The sequence below is a fragment of the Macaca mulatta genome, chromosome 1 (genome assembly GCF_049350105.2).
Source record: "Macaca mulatta isolate MMU2019108-1 chromosome 1, T2T-MMU8v2.0, whole genome shotgun sequence".
NCBI lineage: Eukaryota > Metazoa > Chordata > Mammalia > Primates > Cercopithecidae > Macaca > Macaca mulatta.
Genome location: NC_133406.1, coordinates 173,771,358 through 173,788,758, shown reverse-complemented (window position 1 = coordinate 173,788,758; position 17,401 = coordinate 173,771,358). Strand labels below are relative to the sequence as shown.

Below are 17,401 nucleotides of genomic sequence, written 5' to 3'. Positions count from 1 at the left end.
AAAATGCTAAGATTTCTAGATTTTCACACAACTCATTATTGTGTGGGCAGTATTTTAGCTGAGAATAAGATCATAGATTGAATCTTCCCTAAATTATTACATTTAGAAACATAAAAATATAGTTGCTACAATATTCACTAAATTGAATACATATTATGCATACTTTGAAAAAATAAAGAGTATTAAGAAAAGAAAGAAAGGACGGAGAAAATGAAAAAAAAGTGTCTGAAACAATCATGACAAGATGTACAGCCAGGTGCAGTGGTGTTTGCCTGTAGTCCCAGCTTCTTTAGAGGCTAAAGTGGGAAGATCAAGTGGAAGATAAAGTGGAAGTTCAAGGTCAGCCTGAGTAACAGTGAGACCCATCTCTTAAAAAAAAAAAAAAGCTATAGAGACTAGGTATGGGTGAAAGACAATTTTACTTTAGGATCAGCATGTTATCATAAGCAAAGTCTTTTAGAAACAAAACTTGCGACTTCCAAAACTTCCAAGAAGAAATCAAGGATATCTAGAACTCAAATAAAATGCCCCGTACATTATTGGTGGTTTCCATAGAAGAAAACACTTAATTCAAGATGGTATTTTTAACTCTGAAGTTGTAAATTTATTGCATATTACATATGCTTTGTATAATGGTACTATTTTTTCAGAAATACAAAATAAATGTTCCAATCTTCTATAATTAAACTAACCTTATGTCCTCTGTAGGTATTTAGGTATTGTTCATTATATGAACAAGAACATTTGTGAATATGACCTTCTTCAGTGCCAGCCAAATAGATATTTGTGTCCTACAACACAGAACATCGAAATGCATTGGCTTGTGATACATTAGTAAGCGTCATAAATAGAAGATTAGATATTTCTGGATCTATTAAAATCAATTCGAGAACCCAAACTAAAAGCGCTATCTTGAATATACCAGTCTTGTCTTTTCCTTTTGTCATGATTTTATAATAATCAAACTACCTGAAAGACTACTGTGCAAAAGAAAATATAAATTGGTCCTTTGCTGGAATTAGGGTAGCATTTAATATCCTGTCTGGAAATTACATAGAAAAACACTGGCTTAAAATAAATAAGAAATTTTCTAACATTTAGAGGTACCTGACAATGGAACTAGCAGTCCAGGGAAACAGTAAGTGCTCTTTCATTACAACTTGTCAAAGAAAAGACAGATACACACTTTTGAACTACATGATATTAAAAAAAAGAAAAAAATAAACTATATGATAAAGTATAATTTCTCCCAAAGTGGTATTACCAATACATATTCCCAGACAGTCCTGTATAAAAGTTATCTGACTCACATTCTGTTTGACAGTTGCTTACATCAGAAATCTTAAATGTTGCCATTCTATTAGATGTAAAATTATATCAACCATTTTTAATTCCTATTTATTTGAATATTAATAAGGTTGAGCACTTTATGTTCATTGGCCACTTGTGTTTCCTCTTCTGTTTGTGTCCCGATCATTTTAGTAATAATATGTCTTGTTATTTTCCATTTGTATAAGTTCTTCATATTTTCTAGAATCGATTGCTTTGTCTATAACATGTTATAAATATCTTCTCCCAGTGTATGACTTATCTTTTTATTTTCTTTTTACTGTCTTTGATAAACATAAGTTCTCATTTTCTGTTATATTTAGCATTTTTTTGTGCTTTAAGAAATCTTTCCCTACCTTAAGGTCCTAGAGATATTTTCCTACATTTTCTTCTGAAAGGTTTTTGTGTATGATAGGATAGAAATCTAATTCCTTTTTTAATATGGATACTTATTATTCTAACACCATTTATAAGTGGTCATTTTTCACTAGCGATCTTCAACGTCATTGTTAAAAGTTGGGTTTCCCAGGAAATAAACTCTGACATTTCATGCCAGAAGTGTCAGGGAGTGCTCTCAGGAACAACTTCTATGTAGGAAACAGGAATGGGCAGATATTTCAGTTGAGCCGTGACGCAGTTGCAATCAAGGGCTTAGTCCCAAGTATAAGAAGCTATGGAGAAAAGATGGCCCTTCAGAGTCCTGTCTCAAGATAAGGAAGCCAGATATTTTATAGATGCCCCCTTCAAGCAAGATGTTAGACTCAAACCTAACCATACTAATAATCAAACTAAGTGTAAATGATCTTGGCATCATAATTAAAAGGCAGTGATTTTAAGATTGTATAAAAAGGCAAGACCCAATTATATGCTACCTACAAAAAAATTTAAGTATAAAGAGATAAAAAGGTAAAAAGTAAAAGCATAAAAAATGATAAACCAGGCTAACACCAGTTAAAAGTAAGCTGGAGTGGCTACACTAATATCATACTAAGTAGATTTCAGAGTAAAAAAAAAAATCACAAGTTATAAATAGGGTCATTTCATCGTGATAAAGGAGTTAATTGATCAATAGGACATAATAATGCTAAACATATGTATGTACCTAATAAGAAAGCATCAAGATACACAAAGCAAAACTGATAGAATTACAAGGAAAAACAGACAAATCTACAATTATGGTTGGAGACTTTAATACCTCTTTCTCAATAATTGAAAGAAGTAGGAAGAAAATCAGTAAAGAGAAGTAATCTTGAACAATATTATCAGCCAATTTAACCTGAATGACATTTATAGAATATTCTAAGAAAAGCATAATACATATTTTCCCAAGTATACAGGAAATATTTACCAATACAGACCACATACTGGGCTTTATAACAAATCTTAATAAATTCAAAGAGTTCGGTTTATAAAAAGTGTTTTCTGTAATTATGGTGGGATTGAATTAGAAATTGGTAACAGAAAAGCCTTTGGAAATCTGGAAAATAAATAACATGCTTAATATCTGGAAATAATATCTGGAAACTAAATAACATGCTTCTAAATAACCCATCCATCAAAGAAGAAATCAAGGGAGAAAATTGGTCATTTGAACAGAATGAAAATGAAAATGTAACATATCAGAATTTTGGGGATGCTGCTAAAGCAGTACTTAGGAAAAAATTATAGCACAAATAACTACATTAGAAAAGAAAACAGTCATAAATCAATGACCTCTGCTTTCATTCTAAAAAATTAGGAAAACAAGAGCAAATTTAAACCAAAGTAAAGAAAAGAAGTAAGGATCAAAGTGGAAATCGATGATAAAGAAAACAAACAAAATAGTGAAAACCAATTAAGTCAAAAGCCATTTCTTGGAGTTCAACAAAATTGATAAACATAAGTCAGACTAATCAGGAAAAGAGAGAAGACACAAATTACTAATATTAGGAATCACAGGGCAATGTCATGGCTTATGCCTATAACCCCAGCACTTTGGGAGGCCAGGGCAGGAGGATCACTTGAGCCTAGGAGTTTGACACCAGCTTGGGCACCATAGCAAGATTACACCACTACAAAAATAAAAATAAAAATAAATTAGGCCAGGTGCGGTGGCTCACGCCTGTAATCCCAGCATTTTGGGAGGCCAAGGCAGGAGGATCACTTGAGGTCAGGAGTTCAAGACCAGCCTGGCCACTGTGGTGAAACTCCATCCCTACTAAAAAAAAAATACAAAAAATTAGCTGGGCATGGTGGTGCACACCTGTAATCCCAACTACTCAGGAGACTGACGTGGGAGAATCGCTTGAACCCAGGAGATGGAGGCTGCAGTGAGCCAAGATCACTCCACTGCACTCCAACCCGGACTACAGAGTGAGACCATGTCTCAAAAAAATTAAATTAAATTAAATTAAATTAAATAATAAATTAGCCAGGCATGGTGGTGTGTGGCTGTAATCTTAGCTGTTTAGGAGGCTGATGTGGGAGGATAGCTTGAGCCCAGGAGTTCAAAGTTACAGTGAGTTATAATCATACCACTGCACTCCAGCCTAGGTGACAGAGTGAGACTCTGTCTCAAAAAAAAAAAAAAAAAAAAATTAGAGGTGAGATTACTATATATTCCACAGTTATTAAAGGATGCTAGGGGGATATTATGTCAATAAATTCCACAACTTCGATAAAATAGACAAATTCCTTAAAAGACACAAATTACCAAAGCTGACTCAAGAAGCAATAGATAACCATAATAACCCTACATATATTAAAATTTGAATTTGTAGTTAAAAATTAAAAATCTCCCTACAAAGAAAACTCCAGGCCCAGATGGTTAATTCTATTAAGTATATAATGAAGAACTCATACTAATTTTATGAAAATTATTTCTAAAAGGAATTCTGTGCAGACATGATTACCCTGATAGCAAAGTCAAAGATGTCACAAGAAAACTATAGATCAGCCTCTCTTCTAACCAAAGATTCAAAGATTCTAAACAAAATTTCACTATATCAAATTTGCTAGTATATTAAAAAGGGTAATAAACCACAATGAAATAAAGTTTATTTCAGGGATAAACATTCAAAAATTAATCAATCTAATTCACCATATTAACAACCTTGAAAAGAAAAACTATATGATCATCTTTATACATACGGAAAAGCATTTAACAAAATCCAACATCCATTCCGAATAAGAACCACCCAGCAAACTAGGAATGTAATGGAACTTCCTCAATCTGATTAACTGCGTCTACAAAAAGCCTTCATCTGACACCATACCTAATAGTAAAAGACTAAATGCTTTTCCTCTAAGATCAGGAACAGTACAGATATGCATGCTTTCATCATCTTTACTCATCCCTGTACTGAAGGTTGTAACCAGTACAATCATACAAGGAAGAGAAATAAAGGCAACCAGGTTAGAAAGGAAGAAGCAAAACTGTTTTTATTTACAGACCATATGATCATCTTGAATTCCTTATGCCAAGGACACTTCAGGACACTAGACTAGGTTTTTTTCAACCAAGCGTTATTGACATTTTGGGCTAAATAATTCTCTGTTGGGGACTGATGTGCACTGGGAGGGTGGTGGCTGCCTGTACACTGAAGGATGTTTAGCAACATCTCTGGTCTCTTCCCAGAGATACCGGTAGCACTTTCCCACCCTCACCTCAATTCCTGACAGCTGCAACAACCACAAATATCTCCAATCATTGCCAAATGTTCCCTACTGGGAAAATTCTCCCCTCCCTGCCCACATTGAGAACTACTGTTCTATAGTCAAAGTTAAGGTGAATTACAGGAATTTGATAATGAAGGAAGTTAGAAGATGGCTGTAGTAATTAAAGTAAAAAATAAGAAAGGTCTGAACTGCATTAGCAATAGCAGGCTTGGACTCGAAGGGATGGGACAATAAAATTTAAGTATCATTTGGATGATAGGGTAGAATAGAGGAGTTCAAGTCTTGGTTTGCATGACGTAGATGATGGTGTCACCAAAGAGATGATCATATTACATGTAACAGAAAACATGGAATACATGTTCTGAAAAAGCCTATCACAGTGGCTGAATTTTCTGATTACAAAGTATCTCCAGATTGATAGAGAGTACAAGGATGGTTACTAGAGGCTGGGAAAGGTAGTTGGGGGTAGGGGGATGGTGGGGATGGTTAATGGGTACAAAGAAATAGAATGAATGAATAAGATCTAGTATTTGATAGCACAACAGAGTGACTATAGTCAATAATAATTTAATTGTACACTTTAAAAGAACTAAAAGCGTATAATTGGATTGTTTGTAACACAAAGGATAAATGCTTGAAGGGACGGATACCCCATAGTCTATGATGTGATTATTATTCATTGTACGCCTGTATCAAAACATCACATGTACCCCATAAATATATATACCTACTATGTACCCATATAAATTAAAAATAAAAAACAAACTATCTCCAGATAAAGAAAAAGGAGGACTTCATTAACTGTGCTCTGATTTGATTCTCGGTAAACATGAATTTAAGTGGTCTTTCTAATCCCCAAATCCTGAGAGTCACCATGCGAATTGAAATGTAGAAGACTACATATAAGTGGATTCAGTTTCTGTAAGTATGATAGAGCAGCAGAGTGGCCAAGTGGGGCAAGGAGAGGCACTCAAGTTAAGCACAGAGTTGTAAAGAGAATCTTTCCATAGTTCCTCAGAAATATATACCTCTCATCTATCTAGCTGCAAAAGCAGATAAAGATCATAGCATAGCCAACTGGAATGTACCATTCCACCTTAGGTTTGCAGTTAAATCTGTGCTTATTTCTTCACTTACAAAGCACAATTTAAAAAAATCTTTATTGGAATATAATTCACATATCACATAATTCACACATCATATAATTCACACGTATCAAGTATATAATCCAATAGTTTCTAGTTTGTTCACAGAGTTCTGCAACCATCACCACCATCAATTTTAGTTTCATCACTCCCAAAAAAACTCTATCATCATTAGTAAGTCATTCCCTACTTTTCCCTCCCTCGTCACCTATTCTTCCACCTGCATCCCCTAGCCCAGACAATCATTTATCTACTTTCTGTCTCTAATATATTAGGCACAGTATTCATTAACAGGCTAATATTTGGTCTTGTTTTATGACTTAATACACTTCAATTTTGGAAACTGTTATATCCAGTGGTAAATAAGAGTGAAATAATTTACCTTGGGATGAAAAGAAAAACACATTCCAGGAGCCTGTCGAGATATCAAAGCTTCGTCTTTCTTTTCCTTTTCCCCTCCTTTTCTGTTACTGGTAGTTGTAGTTCTCTTTAATCGCATCAAATCTGTATTTAAAGAAAAACATACATAACTTGTTATTTACCACATGAAAGACTACCGCAAATATCATGTGTATTTCTTCTGCAAATATAATATTAGTTCTGCCAAATTTGCATATAATTAGGCTGAAATTAGCACACACTAGAACTAGCTGCTTAGAAAAACAATGACCAAGCCCAATTTTTTTCTTACTGGCCAAACCAAAATTTGTCACCTTTCACACATGGTTAACTAGAAAATTTTAATTCAGCACATAACAAGAAAAAGATAACTTGATTTTTCTTTTACCATAACAATCTAGTCCTTTTCGTATAACCCATTTGGCGATTCTTCCATCTGCTGATATAGAAACTAGTATTTCTCTTTTGTCATCTCCTGTTGTTCCTCGATCTTGTTCTATCCACTGTAGTTGCCAGACAGGTCCCAAATGTTTTTGAGGTGATTCACTAAAACAGTAAAAAAATACTAAACATATAATCATTATAATAATTTCTTAAAGGCATTGGAGTATAAATGATAGTGTCAGCTTTCTAGAAGATCATGACCTATTTATATAATCCTTTTATTGTTCAAAAATAGACTTTTAAATATTTTTAAAAATAGAAAAGACAACCTCTTTTCTACTTAACAGTCACTGTTATTTTTTCTACTTCTTACAAAAGAAAAATTGTACTGGTCTTTAACTATATTAGCTATCATAACTGCAATACAAAAGCAAAAATGTTCTTTCTTTTCAGAATCTACTTTTCTTACTCAATTCATTAATTCTTTCTTAGTTTAGTTGTGTAAATTCTGACTTTTACTTTATTTTAGACACATTGAATATAAGTATTTTCATCTTTATAATGTTTTTATGAATTAAGTTGTTAATCATTTAAATCTTATCCAGGTAAACAATTCTTCTTTCTATATTTCACTCTTCTTCCTACGTTTCAAGATTGCCCATTGGTTTAACTCTCTCTATGGATTAGAGTTAAAATTTTTCTGAAAAATTAAACTCACTTCTCAGATTACTCTCTTTTCCTATCAGATTAATGTGATTTTTTTTCATGGTACTGACTACCTTGATTTTTAATACAAACCCTCCAATGCAATCAGTTCTGAACATTTGAAAAATCATACATATCTTTGATTTTTTGGTGAAAATTATGGACCCTCTTCCCAGAAACAAGCACAAAGGCCCATGCTTACAAAACTGCAAATAATTTGAAGTTAAGTTCAGGAGCCTCTGCTTTAATGGTTATTTCTAGTTCTAGCTAAGTTTATTCAAACACTTTTACAAACATGCCCCATTGGTATCTTGTCTATTACAAAAACCTAGTCTTTTTAATATCTTTCACCTCTAACCTTTTGGCTTTCCTCATATAACTCATTTATTCATTAATTATTCATCAAACACTTACTAGACTCCTGTTATATGTCCAATTTTCAATGACATGCTGATGAAAGAAAGGTATATAAGATTCAATCCTTGCTCTCAAGGAACTTATACCCTTCTTAGTAAGACAGATAGATAGATAGATAGATAGATAGATAGATAGATAGATAGATAGATTAGATAGATTTACATATATATACACATACATAATTTTATATATAATATGATAAGTGCTATGATAAAGGTATGTACAGGTTGCACAAAAGAAAGGAATGGGAAAATTTCCTGGAAGAAGTGAAACCAAAGCAGTAGTTTAAGAATAAGCATAAACTGTGAAGCCAGAGGAAGTTGGTTAGTGAGATGGGCAGAGAAGAAGTTGAAGGAGCTATTAGGACACACCATTCCAGCTGCAGAGACAACATGAGGGATTATTAAATGTTTCAAAAATAATGGTATCACTCTCAGTAACGACATAAATATTTACTCAAAACTAAATAACATTAGAGTAAATCCTCCTGAAAAAGCATGTATTATACATTTATCTAATTCTCAGGTTCTTACCTACTATCCAGAACTGGAACATTACTGTTGCTCCGTACATTGTAAATTGCAATTGTGCCATTGTGGTAGCCAACTGCTAAAAGGTTAGGTGCTCCAATTGAAAAATCCACAGCAGTAACTCCATATGGACTCTGATAAATACGTTCTGGCCACTAAATTTTAAAAAATTACATTTTCAACTTGTTTTTGTAGACTACAGTAAGACAGAATATAATGGTGGCTGAGATTTAGTTTGGTGGCAGTGGGTATGTGAGCAGAGTTAGCCCACATTCAGTTACTTCTGTCCTCCTCATTTCCAGTACAGAAAAGAATAAAACTTCACTTGGTCATTTCCTTTGATACAAGTATGAATCCTCAGCACTCAATGACTTTAAGAAATAGAGTGTTGGGCATGGGGGCTCACTCCTGGAATACTAGCTACTAGGGAGGCTGAGGTGGGAGGATCACTTGAGACCAGCAGTTTGGGACCAGCCTGGGCAACATAACGAGACCCCCATCTCAGAAAGAAAGAAAAGAAGGAAGGAAGGAAGAAAAGAAGGAAGGAAGGAAGGAAGGGAGGGAGGGAGGGAGGGAGGGAGGAAGGAAGGAAGGAAGGAAGGGAGGGAGGGAGGGAGGGAGGAAAGAAGGAAGGGAAGTACAGCACAGCCTTCTACAATAATATTTTGGTAATCTTTCAGCAGGATTAGTATTACCATCACATGTCTACCTTCTTATGGGAACAAAAAACTAATCATCTAGCATATATTCCTGTATTCTAGTATTTGTTTCAGATGCTTGGATTATCTAAAGAATGAAGAGAAAAAGTTCTAAAACTCCCCAAGTTACAAGTTACTCTGTTCTACAACCCCATGAAGAGTTTGTTTTGTTTGAATGTCTAATTTAAATCCTTTCTTGTTTTTAACCACCTACATAAAAAAGAAGACAGACTACTGATGATGAATCCAATGTCAATCCCTCCACATTTAAAATTGCTTCTTCCTTTCTTTTATGCTATATAAACCCAGATTTACATGACATATAGCTAAGTTTATTCAAACACTGTTACAGATATTACAGACTAGAGGTATTTATAAAAATTTTAGTCATTTTTATATGCTCTTCTGGCCCTTCTGTAAGTTTTCCACTTTGCATTTCAGTTGTGAATCAAAACTAAATATAAAACTTTAAAGTAACAGATTGACTAGGGCTGTTTAGCAAAATTACTACTATGATTCTTTATATTCATTCTCTCTGAAAAATGTATGACAGTAAGAATGTCATATAAATTTATTTTATTTCTATTGAGAATAACAGTCAGGTGATAAGGAGGTATTCATATATTAAGAAACCACCAGGTATTTTAAAAACATAATTTTCAGCTGGGCTCCAGTGGCTCACGCCTGTAATCCCAGCACTTTGGGAGGCCGAGGCAGGAGGATCACAAGGTCAAGAGATCAAGACCATCCTGGCCAACACTGTGAAATCCCGTCTCTATTAAAAATACAAAAATTAGCTGGGTGTGGTGGCACACACCTGTAGTCCCAGCTACTTGAGAGGCTGAGGCAGGTGAATCGCTTGAACCCAGGAGGTGGAAGTTGCAGTGAGTCAAGATCACGCCACTGCACTCCAGCCTGGGCGACAATGCAAGACTCTGTCTCAAAAGAAAAACAAACAAACAAACAAAAAAACCCCATAATTTTCAAAGGATTTTCATTTACAGATTCATTTTTCTTTATAATTAGCTGTGAAAATCAATAATGGTTCAACTCTGCATCATCATATATAAGCATATAGTACATGTTCAATAAATATTTACTGAATGAATTTATAAATGAATTCTCTTTACCCTATGTCAACAAGAACAAATTTTAATTGCTATGAGTTAAACCAAAGAAAATAGTCTTAACTGATAAAATTTTCTAGACTTTATTTATTACATGTAATTATATACTTTATGAGAATTTTGTCAACAGCCAGATAAAAATGCTTCTTATTCTTGTTTGGGTTACCATGGGATTCTTTATTGACCAGCAGCAAGCCAATCCTCTTTTTTGCTCTTTAAATCCAAAGTGCCCATAGCCAACAGCCAAAAGATCCTGAAAACCAGAAAAATACATTTAAAAATAAGAGAAGATAGCATTAAAATATTGGTAAATATATAAAGACATATATTAATGAGCTGTGTTAAAAATAGTAGTAAGACATTTCTACTGAGAGGAAAAAATGCCAGTACACCATCTGTTTTTACTCTATACCTCCATATTCCTAAGCAAAAAAATTAATCAGTGTAACGCTTCTAATTTGCAGACTGAAAGATAAGCACCTAAAAATAACCAATTGCTAACAAGTTCTTTTACATATTAAGGTAGTCTTCTGAGATTGTGTTAATAGGTTATAATATATTTTGAGTTTTTGAGGACTACCTAATTATTTCAAATGTAAAATAAAGGACACAAGTTAAAGGTAGGTGCCATAGACTGAACTGTGTCCCCTTAAAATTCATATATTGAAGGCCTAACCTCCAATATGATTGTATGTGGAGATAGGGGTTTTAGGAGGAATCTAAGGTTAAATGAGATTATAAAGGATGGGGTCCTAATGAGACAGGACTGGTGACTTTATAAAAAGAGAAAAATACACCATAGATCTCTCTCTGCCATGCGAGGACACAGTGAAAAGGCAGCCACTGCAAGCCAGGAAGAGAGCTCTCACCAGAAACTGAATCAGCAGCCCTTGGATCTTAGACTTTCCAGCCTCCAGATTTATGAGAAAATAAATTGCTGTTCTTTAAGACATCCAGTCTATAATATTTTGCTAAGGCAGCATGAGCTGCCTATACAGGAGGTCATTTCTAAAAATGCATATGTAAATACAAATAGGCAAAAGCTTAATAACTGAACAAATCCAGCCTCTGCTCTGTAACCAGAATACCTTTAATTTTAGAATATTACATTTTCTTATCACCACCTTACTTTCGGGACAACATAATCTCTCCACAATTCTCTCTGTCTTAAAAACAGTCTTCACTACTATACCCTTTCACCCTGATATTGACAAATCCCTATTTATCTCTTCTAGACTCTGCAGAGGCATTACTTTCTCTAAGAAACAGTCAAGAGCTTCTTGTATGTGTCCCCACAGCACTGTTTATTTCCTCATCATAGCACGTTCAAAATTATTATACAGGTAGGGTCTATGTATAACTTCATTACTACTGTGTCTCTAGTGCCTTAACAGTGTACTAGGCACAGAGTTAATGTTCACTAAATATTTATACAATGAATTAATAAATATTATAGATTCCATCTGTAATATGTTTGCATTTAGGCTCATTCAAAATTATTTAATTTAATCTCCATAGCAATGCATTAATTTTTAAAATGCTAGTATATTCAGTTTCTAAAAATGTTTCATATATCTTTATTACAGATTTATTAAATCCTATTTACAGGACAGACATGGTAGCTCACACCTGTAAAACCAGCACTTCGGGAGGCCAAGGCAGGAGGATCACTAGAAACCAGGAGTTCAAGACCAGCCTTGGCAACAAAACAAGACCCCCATCTCTCCAAAAAATTAATTAATTAAAATTAATTCCACTAATTGACAAGACAGTCCCAAATATAGTTTTATAAAGATAAATTCATAATAAAAGTACTTTACTTTATTACAAAATAATACACATAATTAAAATAATGTGTTATTTAGATTTCAATGGAAATGATTATAGACTTTTGGTTTTTTAATAACTATGACAACTGTCATGTCTGCACAAAGCACCTGACAAGGTGTGGCAATAAAATAATAAGGCTAATTCTTAAACATACAAAATATAATATAATTTAAATAAATTGGTTTTGACTGCTTCAACGATATAAATATTTATATCAAAGATACTGCCATTACCTGAAAAACTGTTGGAATTGTTAACTGGGAAATACCTTCAGAACCAGTTTATAAATCCCAGAAGAAAATTAGTCTAATTACTCTGCAATTCTCTCTTTTTTACAACCAAACATATAATTCTCCAACTTGACAATTCATCTTATTTGCCTCAAGATGACTTTTGTCAGTGTAGGAGTTAAGAGCAAGAACTATGGAGCCAGACGTTTGCATTTGAATTTTGGCTGTTTCACCTACTAGCGGTGTGACTTTGGGCAAATTATTTATGCTTTTTGTGCTTCAGTTTCCTTTCAACATAATGAGAAGAATAATAGTATCTAATTCATAGGGTTGTTGTGTTAGTACAGTTAAAACACAATGGTGCCTGCTACGTACTAAGTGCTGTTTAAGTACTTGCTAATATCAGTGGTAACAGTATTTTAAGGAATCTCAAAATTATTTTGCACACTTGTAGGGTCACTAGATTAAGTATACACTTTCAAATATGACTACTTTGAGACTAATATAAATTTGGGCACATGAGTTTTGGTATACATTAAATAAATCTACCAATCCTCTAGTTTACTTATCCATATCTAACATGAATTCAGAGAATGCCATGTCCCAAGTAGATCCCCTAAAATAAAAATGGTAATGTTTTATACATTAAATGTTTACTACATTAAAGGAGAAAAACATTATTTTGTAACTATTTGCATTTCCCCCTTTTTAAACTGGAACTTGTTTTAGGGGCATTCTAAAACTCAAAGTTATGGTCAATTTAAATTCCTTGTCCCATATCTAAGGAAAGCAATTCTTCATTATTCGAACTTGATAATTTCCCTTCAATGGTAGAAACAGAATTGTTCAAATGTTTCATAACTTACTGGATTTGTTTTATTCCAGGCAAGGCTGCTCACATTGAGGCCTTTGGTTAAGTCACAGGAAAAAGACCAAAGTCGTTCCAAGTTGGCGGGTATTGTTGATTCTTCTGCATGTATTTCTTCTTCCTCCTCCTTCTTAGATTCTTCCTCTACTTCTTCATGTGTTGCACTTTCTAAAAAATCTTCAGGCTCTTCAGGTTCAGGTTCTAAAGTTTAATCCAATAAAAAGATCATTGTCCTCTACATCTAGAGGGACCTGCCAAAGGCTCCAAACAGCCTATCTACCCATGGCTGACACTTCAAGCACCATCAGATCTGCTGGATCATATGACGTAAGTGGCAGAGCACCGTGAAGGGCAGCCTGGACTTGTGGCAGAGTCTTCTGCTGTTCTGGGTTCCAACTCAAAGCCAGCAGCTTTTCTGTTTACTTAATAAATGGGCCAGCATAGCACATCCAAATGACAAATATGTTGTCTCTAAAATGTAAAGAGACTCACTAGACATTGTGCTTCTTTTTGGTTGTAAAAGATGCCAGGTACAACAACTTATCCTTCACCTTAGAAGATACAGCTCAACATATCCCACACCACACACACATGACACCTAGAAACTTCACTGAGGTAGAAGTCCCCCGAAATCTTGTCAGTTTTACTTCCCACCCTCTGACAGGAAAATGTCTTACTGAAGTCTACTTCCTGTTTACTAAGTTCAATCAGCATATCATCCATTTAATGTGCTAGTGTGTTATCTTGTTGAAGGGAAAGAGCCCTGCAGACTAAATTATGGTACAGGGTTGAAGAATTGATATACCCCTGAAGTAGGACAGTGAAGGTATATTGCTGGCCTGACCAGCTAAAAATAAATGACTTCTGGTTGTTTTTACCAACAGACATTGCAGGAAAAAAAAGCATTTGCATCAGGTACAAGGGAGGTGTCTTAATTTCCTTAATGAACCTCTTATGGAACAACAGTTGCAATTGGAGTCACCACCTGGTTAAGTTTATAATAATAATCCACTGTCATTCTCCAAGATCCATCAGTTTTTAAATTTATTTATTTTCATTTTTTAGAGATGCGGGGGTTGGGGAGGTCTTACTATATTGCCTAGGCTGGTCTTGAACGCCTGGCCTCAAGCAATCCTCCTGTCTTAGCCTCCCAAAGTGCTGTGATGACAGACATGAGCCACTGCACTTGGCCAAGATCCATCTGTTTTCTACACATGCCACATATGTGAGTTGAATGAGAAATGTGGTGGGTATCAACATCCCTGCATATTTCATATTTCAAGTCCTTGACAGTGGTAGTAATCTCTGAAGTCCCCTCAAGAATGTGTTACTGCTTCTGGTTTACTATCATTATCACTCAAAGCCCATAGTTTTACATTTTAAAGTTTAGGGTTCACTCATGGTACTGTATATTTTACAGGCTTTGACAAATGTATAATGACACGTATCTGCCATTGTAGTACCATATAGAGTAATTTCACTGCCCTAAAAATCTTCTGTGTTCTTCTTGTTCATCCCTCTCTGGTCCCTCATCCCTGGAAACTACTGATCATTTTACTGTCTCCATATTTTGCCTTTTCCCAAAATGTCATACAGTTGGAATCACATAGTATGTGGCCTTTCAAATTGGCTTCATTTGCAGAGTAATATGCATTCAAATTTCCTCCAGGTCTGCTTCTGACTTGATAACTTAGTGATGAATAATATTCCATTGTCTGGATGTATCATAGTTCATTTATCCATTCACCTACTGAAGGGCATCTTGGTTACTTCTAAGTTGGGGCAATTATGAGTAAAACTGCTATAAATACCCATGTGCAGGTTTGGTGTGGACACAGTTTTCAGCTCATTTAGTTAATCAACAGATTACTAAATCGTATGGTAAGAGTATGTTTAGGTTTTTTGTTTGTTTGTTTGTTTTGTTTTGTTTTTGAAGACAACGTCTCACTCTATTGTCCTGGTTGGAGTGCAGTGGCACCATCTCGACTCACTTTAACCTCTACCTCCTGGGTTCAAGCAATTCTCATGCCTCAGCCTAATGAGTAGCAGGGACTACAGGCACCTGCCACCATACCCGGCTAATTTTTTGTATGTTTTAGTAGAGCCAGGGTTTCACTATTTTGGCCAGGCTGGTCTCGAACTACTGTCCTCAAGTGGCCTGCCCACCTCAGCCTCCCAAAGTGCTGGGATTACAGGCATGAGTCACCACACCCAGACAAGAGTATGTTTAGTTTTATAAGAAACGGCCAAACAATATTCCAAAGTGGATATACCATTGTGCATTCCCATCAGCATGAATGAGACTTCTTGTTGCTCCACATCTCCACTAGCTTTGAGTGCTGTCAGTGTTTTGGACTTGCCCATTCTAATAAGTGTGCAGTGATACCTCATTGTTGTTTTAATTTGCAATTCCCTAATGAAATCTGATATTGAAAGGTCAGGTGTAGTGGCTCACACCTGGAATCCCAGCACTTTGGGAGGCCAACGTGGGAGGGGAGCTTGAGTTCAGGAGTTCAAGATCAGCCTGGGCAACAAAGTGAGACCTCATCTCTACAGAAAATTTTTAAAAATTAGCTGGGTGTGGTGGTGCATGCCTGTGGTCTTAGCTAAGCCAGAAGCTGAGGCAGGAGGATCGCTTGAGCCAGGGAAGCTGAGGCTACAATGAGCCATGATTGTGCCACTGTACTCCAGCCTGGGTGACAAAGCAAGACCCTATCTCAAAAATAGGCGGGGCGGGTTGGAGGAGGAGGAGGATGAAGAACAAGAACAAGAAGAAGAGAAAATAATATGATGTTGAGTATCTTTTTGTATGCTACTTTGACATGTGTATATTTTCTTCAGTGAGATATCTCTTCAGGTCTTTTACCCATTTTTAATCATGTTGTTTATTTTTCTTATTGTTGGGTTTTAAGAGTTCTTTGTATATTTTGGATAATAGCAATTTATCAGAAATGTCTTCTGAAAATATTATCTTCAGTATGTGACTTGTCGTCTTATTCTCTTGACAGTGTCTTTTGCAGAGCAGAAGTGTTTAATTTTAATGAGGCCCAGCTTATCAATTATGTCTCTCAATGGATCATGCATTTGGTGTTGTATCTTAAAAGTCATTCTAAGACCCAAGGTCATCTAGTGTTTCTCCTATGTTATCTTCTAGGAATTTTATAGTTTTGCATTTTACGTTCAGGTCTACGATCCATTTGAGTTAATATTTGTGAAAGGTGTAAAGTCTATGTCTAGGTTCATATTTAGTACCATTTGTTGAAAGACTATCTTTTTTCTATTGTATTGCCTTTCTTCTTTTGTCAAAGATCAGCTGACTATATTTTGACAGATCTATTACTAGGTTCTCTATTCTGTTCTATTCTATATTCTTGTTTATTCTCTTGCCAATAGCATGCTATCTTGACCACGATCGCTTTATGCTAAGTCTTGAAATATTAAATATCTATATTAGACAAGAAAAAAATGTGAAATCAATGATCCAATTTTCCATTTTAAGAAACTAGAAAAGGAGGCCGGGCACGGTGGCTCAAGCCTGTAATCCCAGCACTTTGGGAGGCCGAGACGGGCGGATCGCAAGGTCAGGAGATCGAGACCATCCTGGCTAACATGGTGAAACCCCGTCTCTACTAAAAAATACAAAAAAATAGCCGGGCGAGGTGGCGGGCGCCTGTAGTCCCAGCTACTCGGGAGGCTGAGGCAGGAGAATGGCGTAAACCCGGGAGGCGGAGCTTGCAGTGAGCTGAGATCCGGCCACTGCACTCCAGCCTGGGCGACAGAGCGAGACTCCGTCTCAAAAAAAAAAAAAAAAAAGAAACTAGAAAAGGAGTCAGGAACAGTAGCTCATGTCTATAATCCCAGAATGGGAACAACTCTTATTTAAAACGGTGCTGAAACAACTGGAGATTCAAAAAAAAAAAATCTTTAAACCTTAACTTAGTCCCTTAATAAAAAAATTAATTCAAAATAGATAACATGATAGATATGTTAATGTGCTTCACTATAATGACCTTTTTACTATATATTTATCTTGTAACATCATGTTGTATACCTTAAATATACACAATAAATTTGTTAAAAAT

At 35.2% G+C, this 17,401-nt stretch overlaps 1 protein-coding gene across 1 annotated transcript in view; it reads right to left on the bottom strand.

The window, feature by feature from the left end:
* The window catches only part of DNAI4 (dynein axonemal intermediate chain 4), a 107,310-nt gene that overhangs the window by 11,895 nt on the left and 78,014 nt on the right, over positions 1 to 17,401 (bottom strand). The window contains 6 exon segments of the mRNA XM_015141821.3: positions 693 to 791; positions 6,514 to 6,635; positions 6,919 to 7,076; positions 8,570 to 8,721; positions 10,558 to 10,644; positions 13,318 to 13,520. Of these exon segments, the coding sequence (XP_014997307.3) occupies positions 693 to 791; positions 6,514 to 6,635; positions 6,919 to 7,076; positions 8,570 to 8,721; positions 10,558 to 10,644; positions 13,318 to 13,520 (821 nt within the window).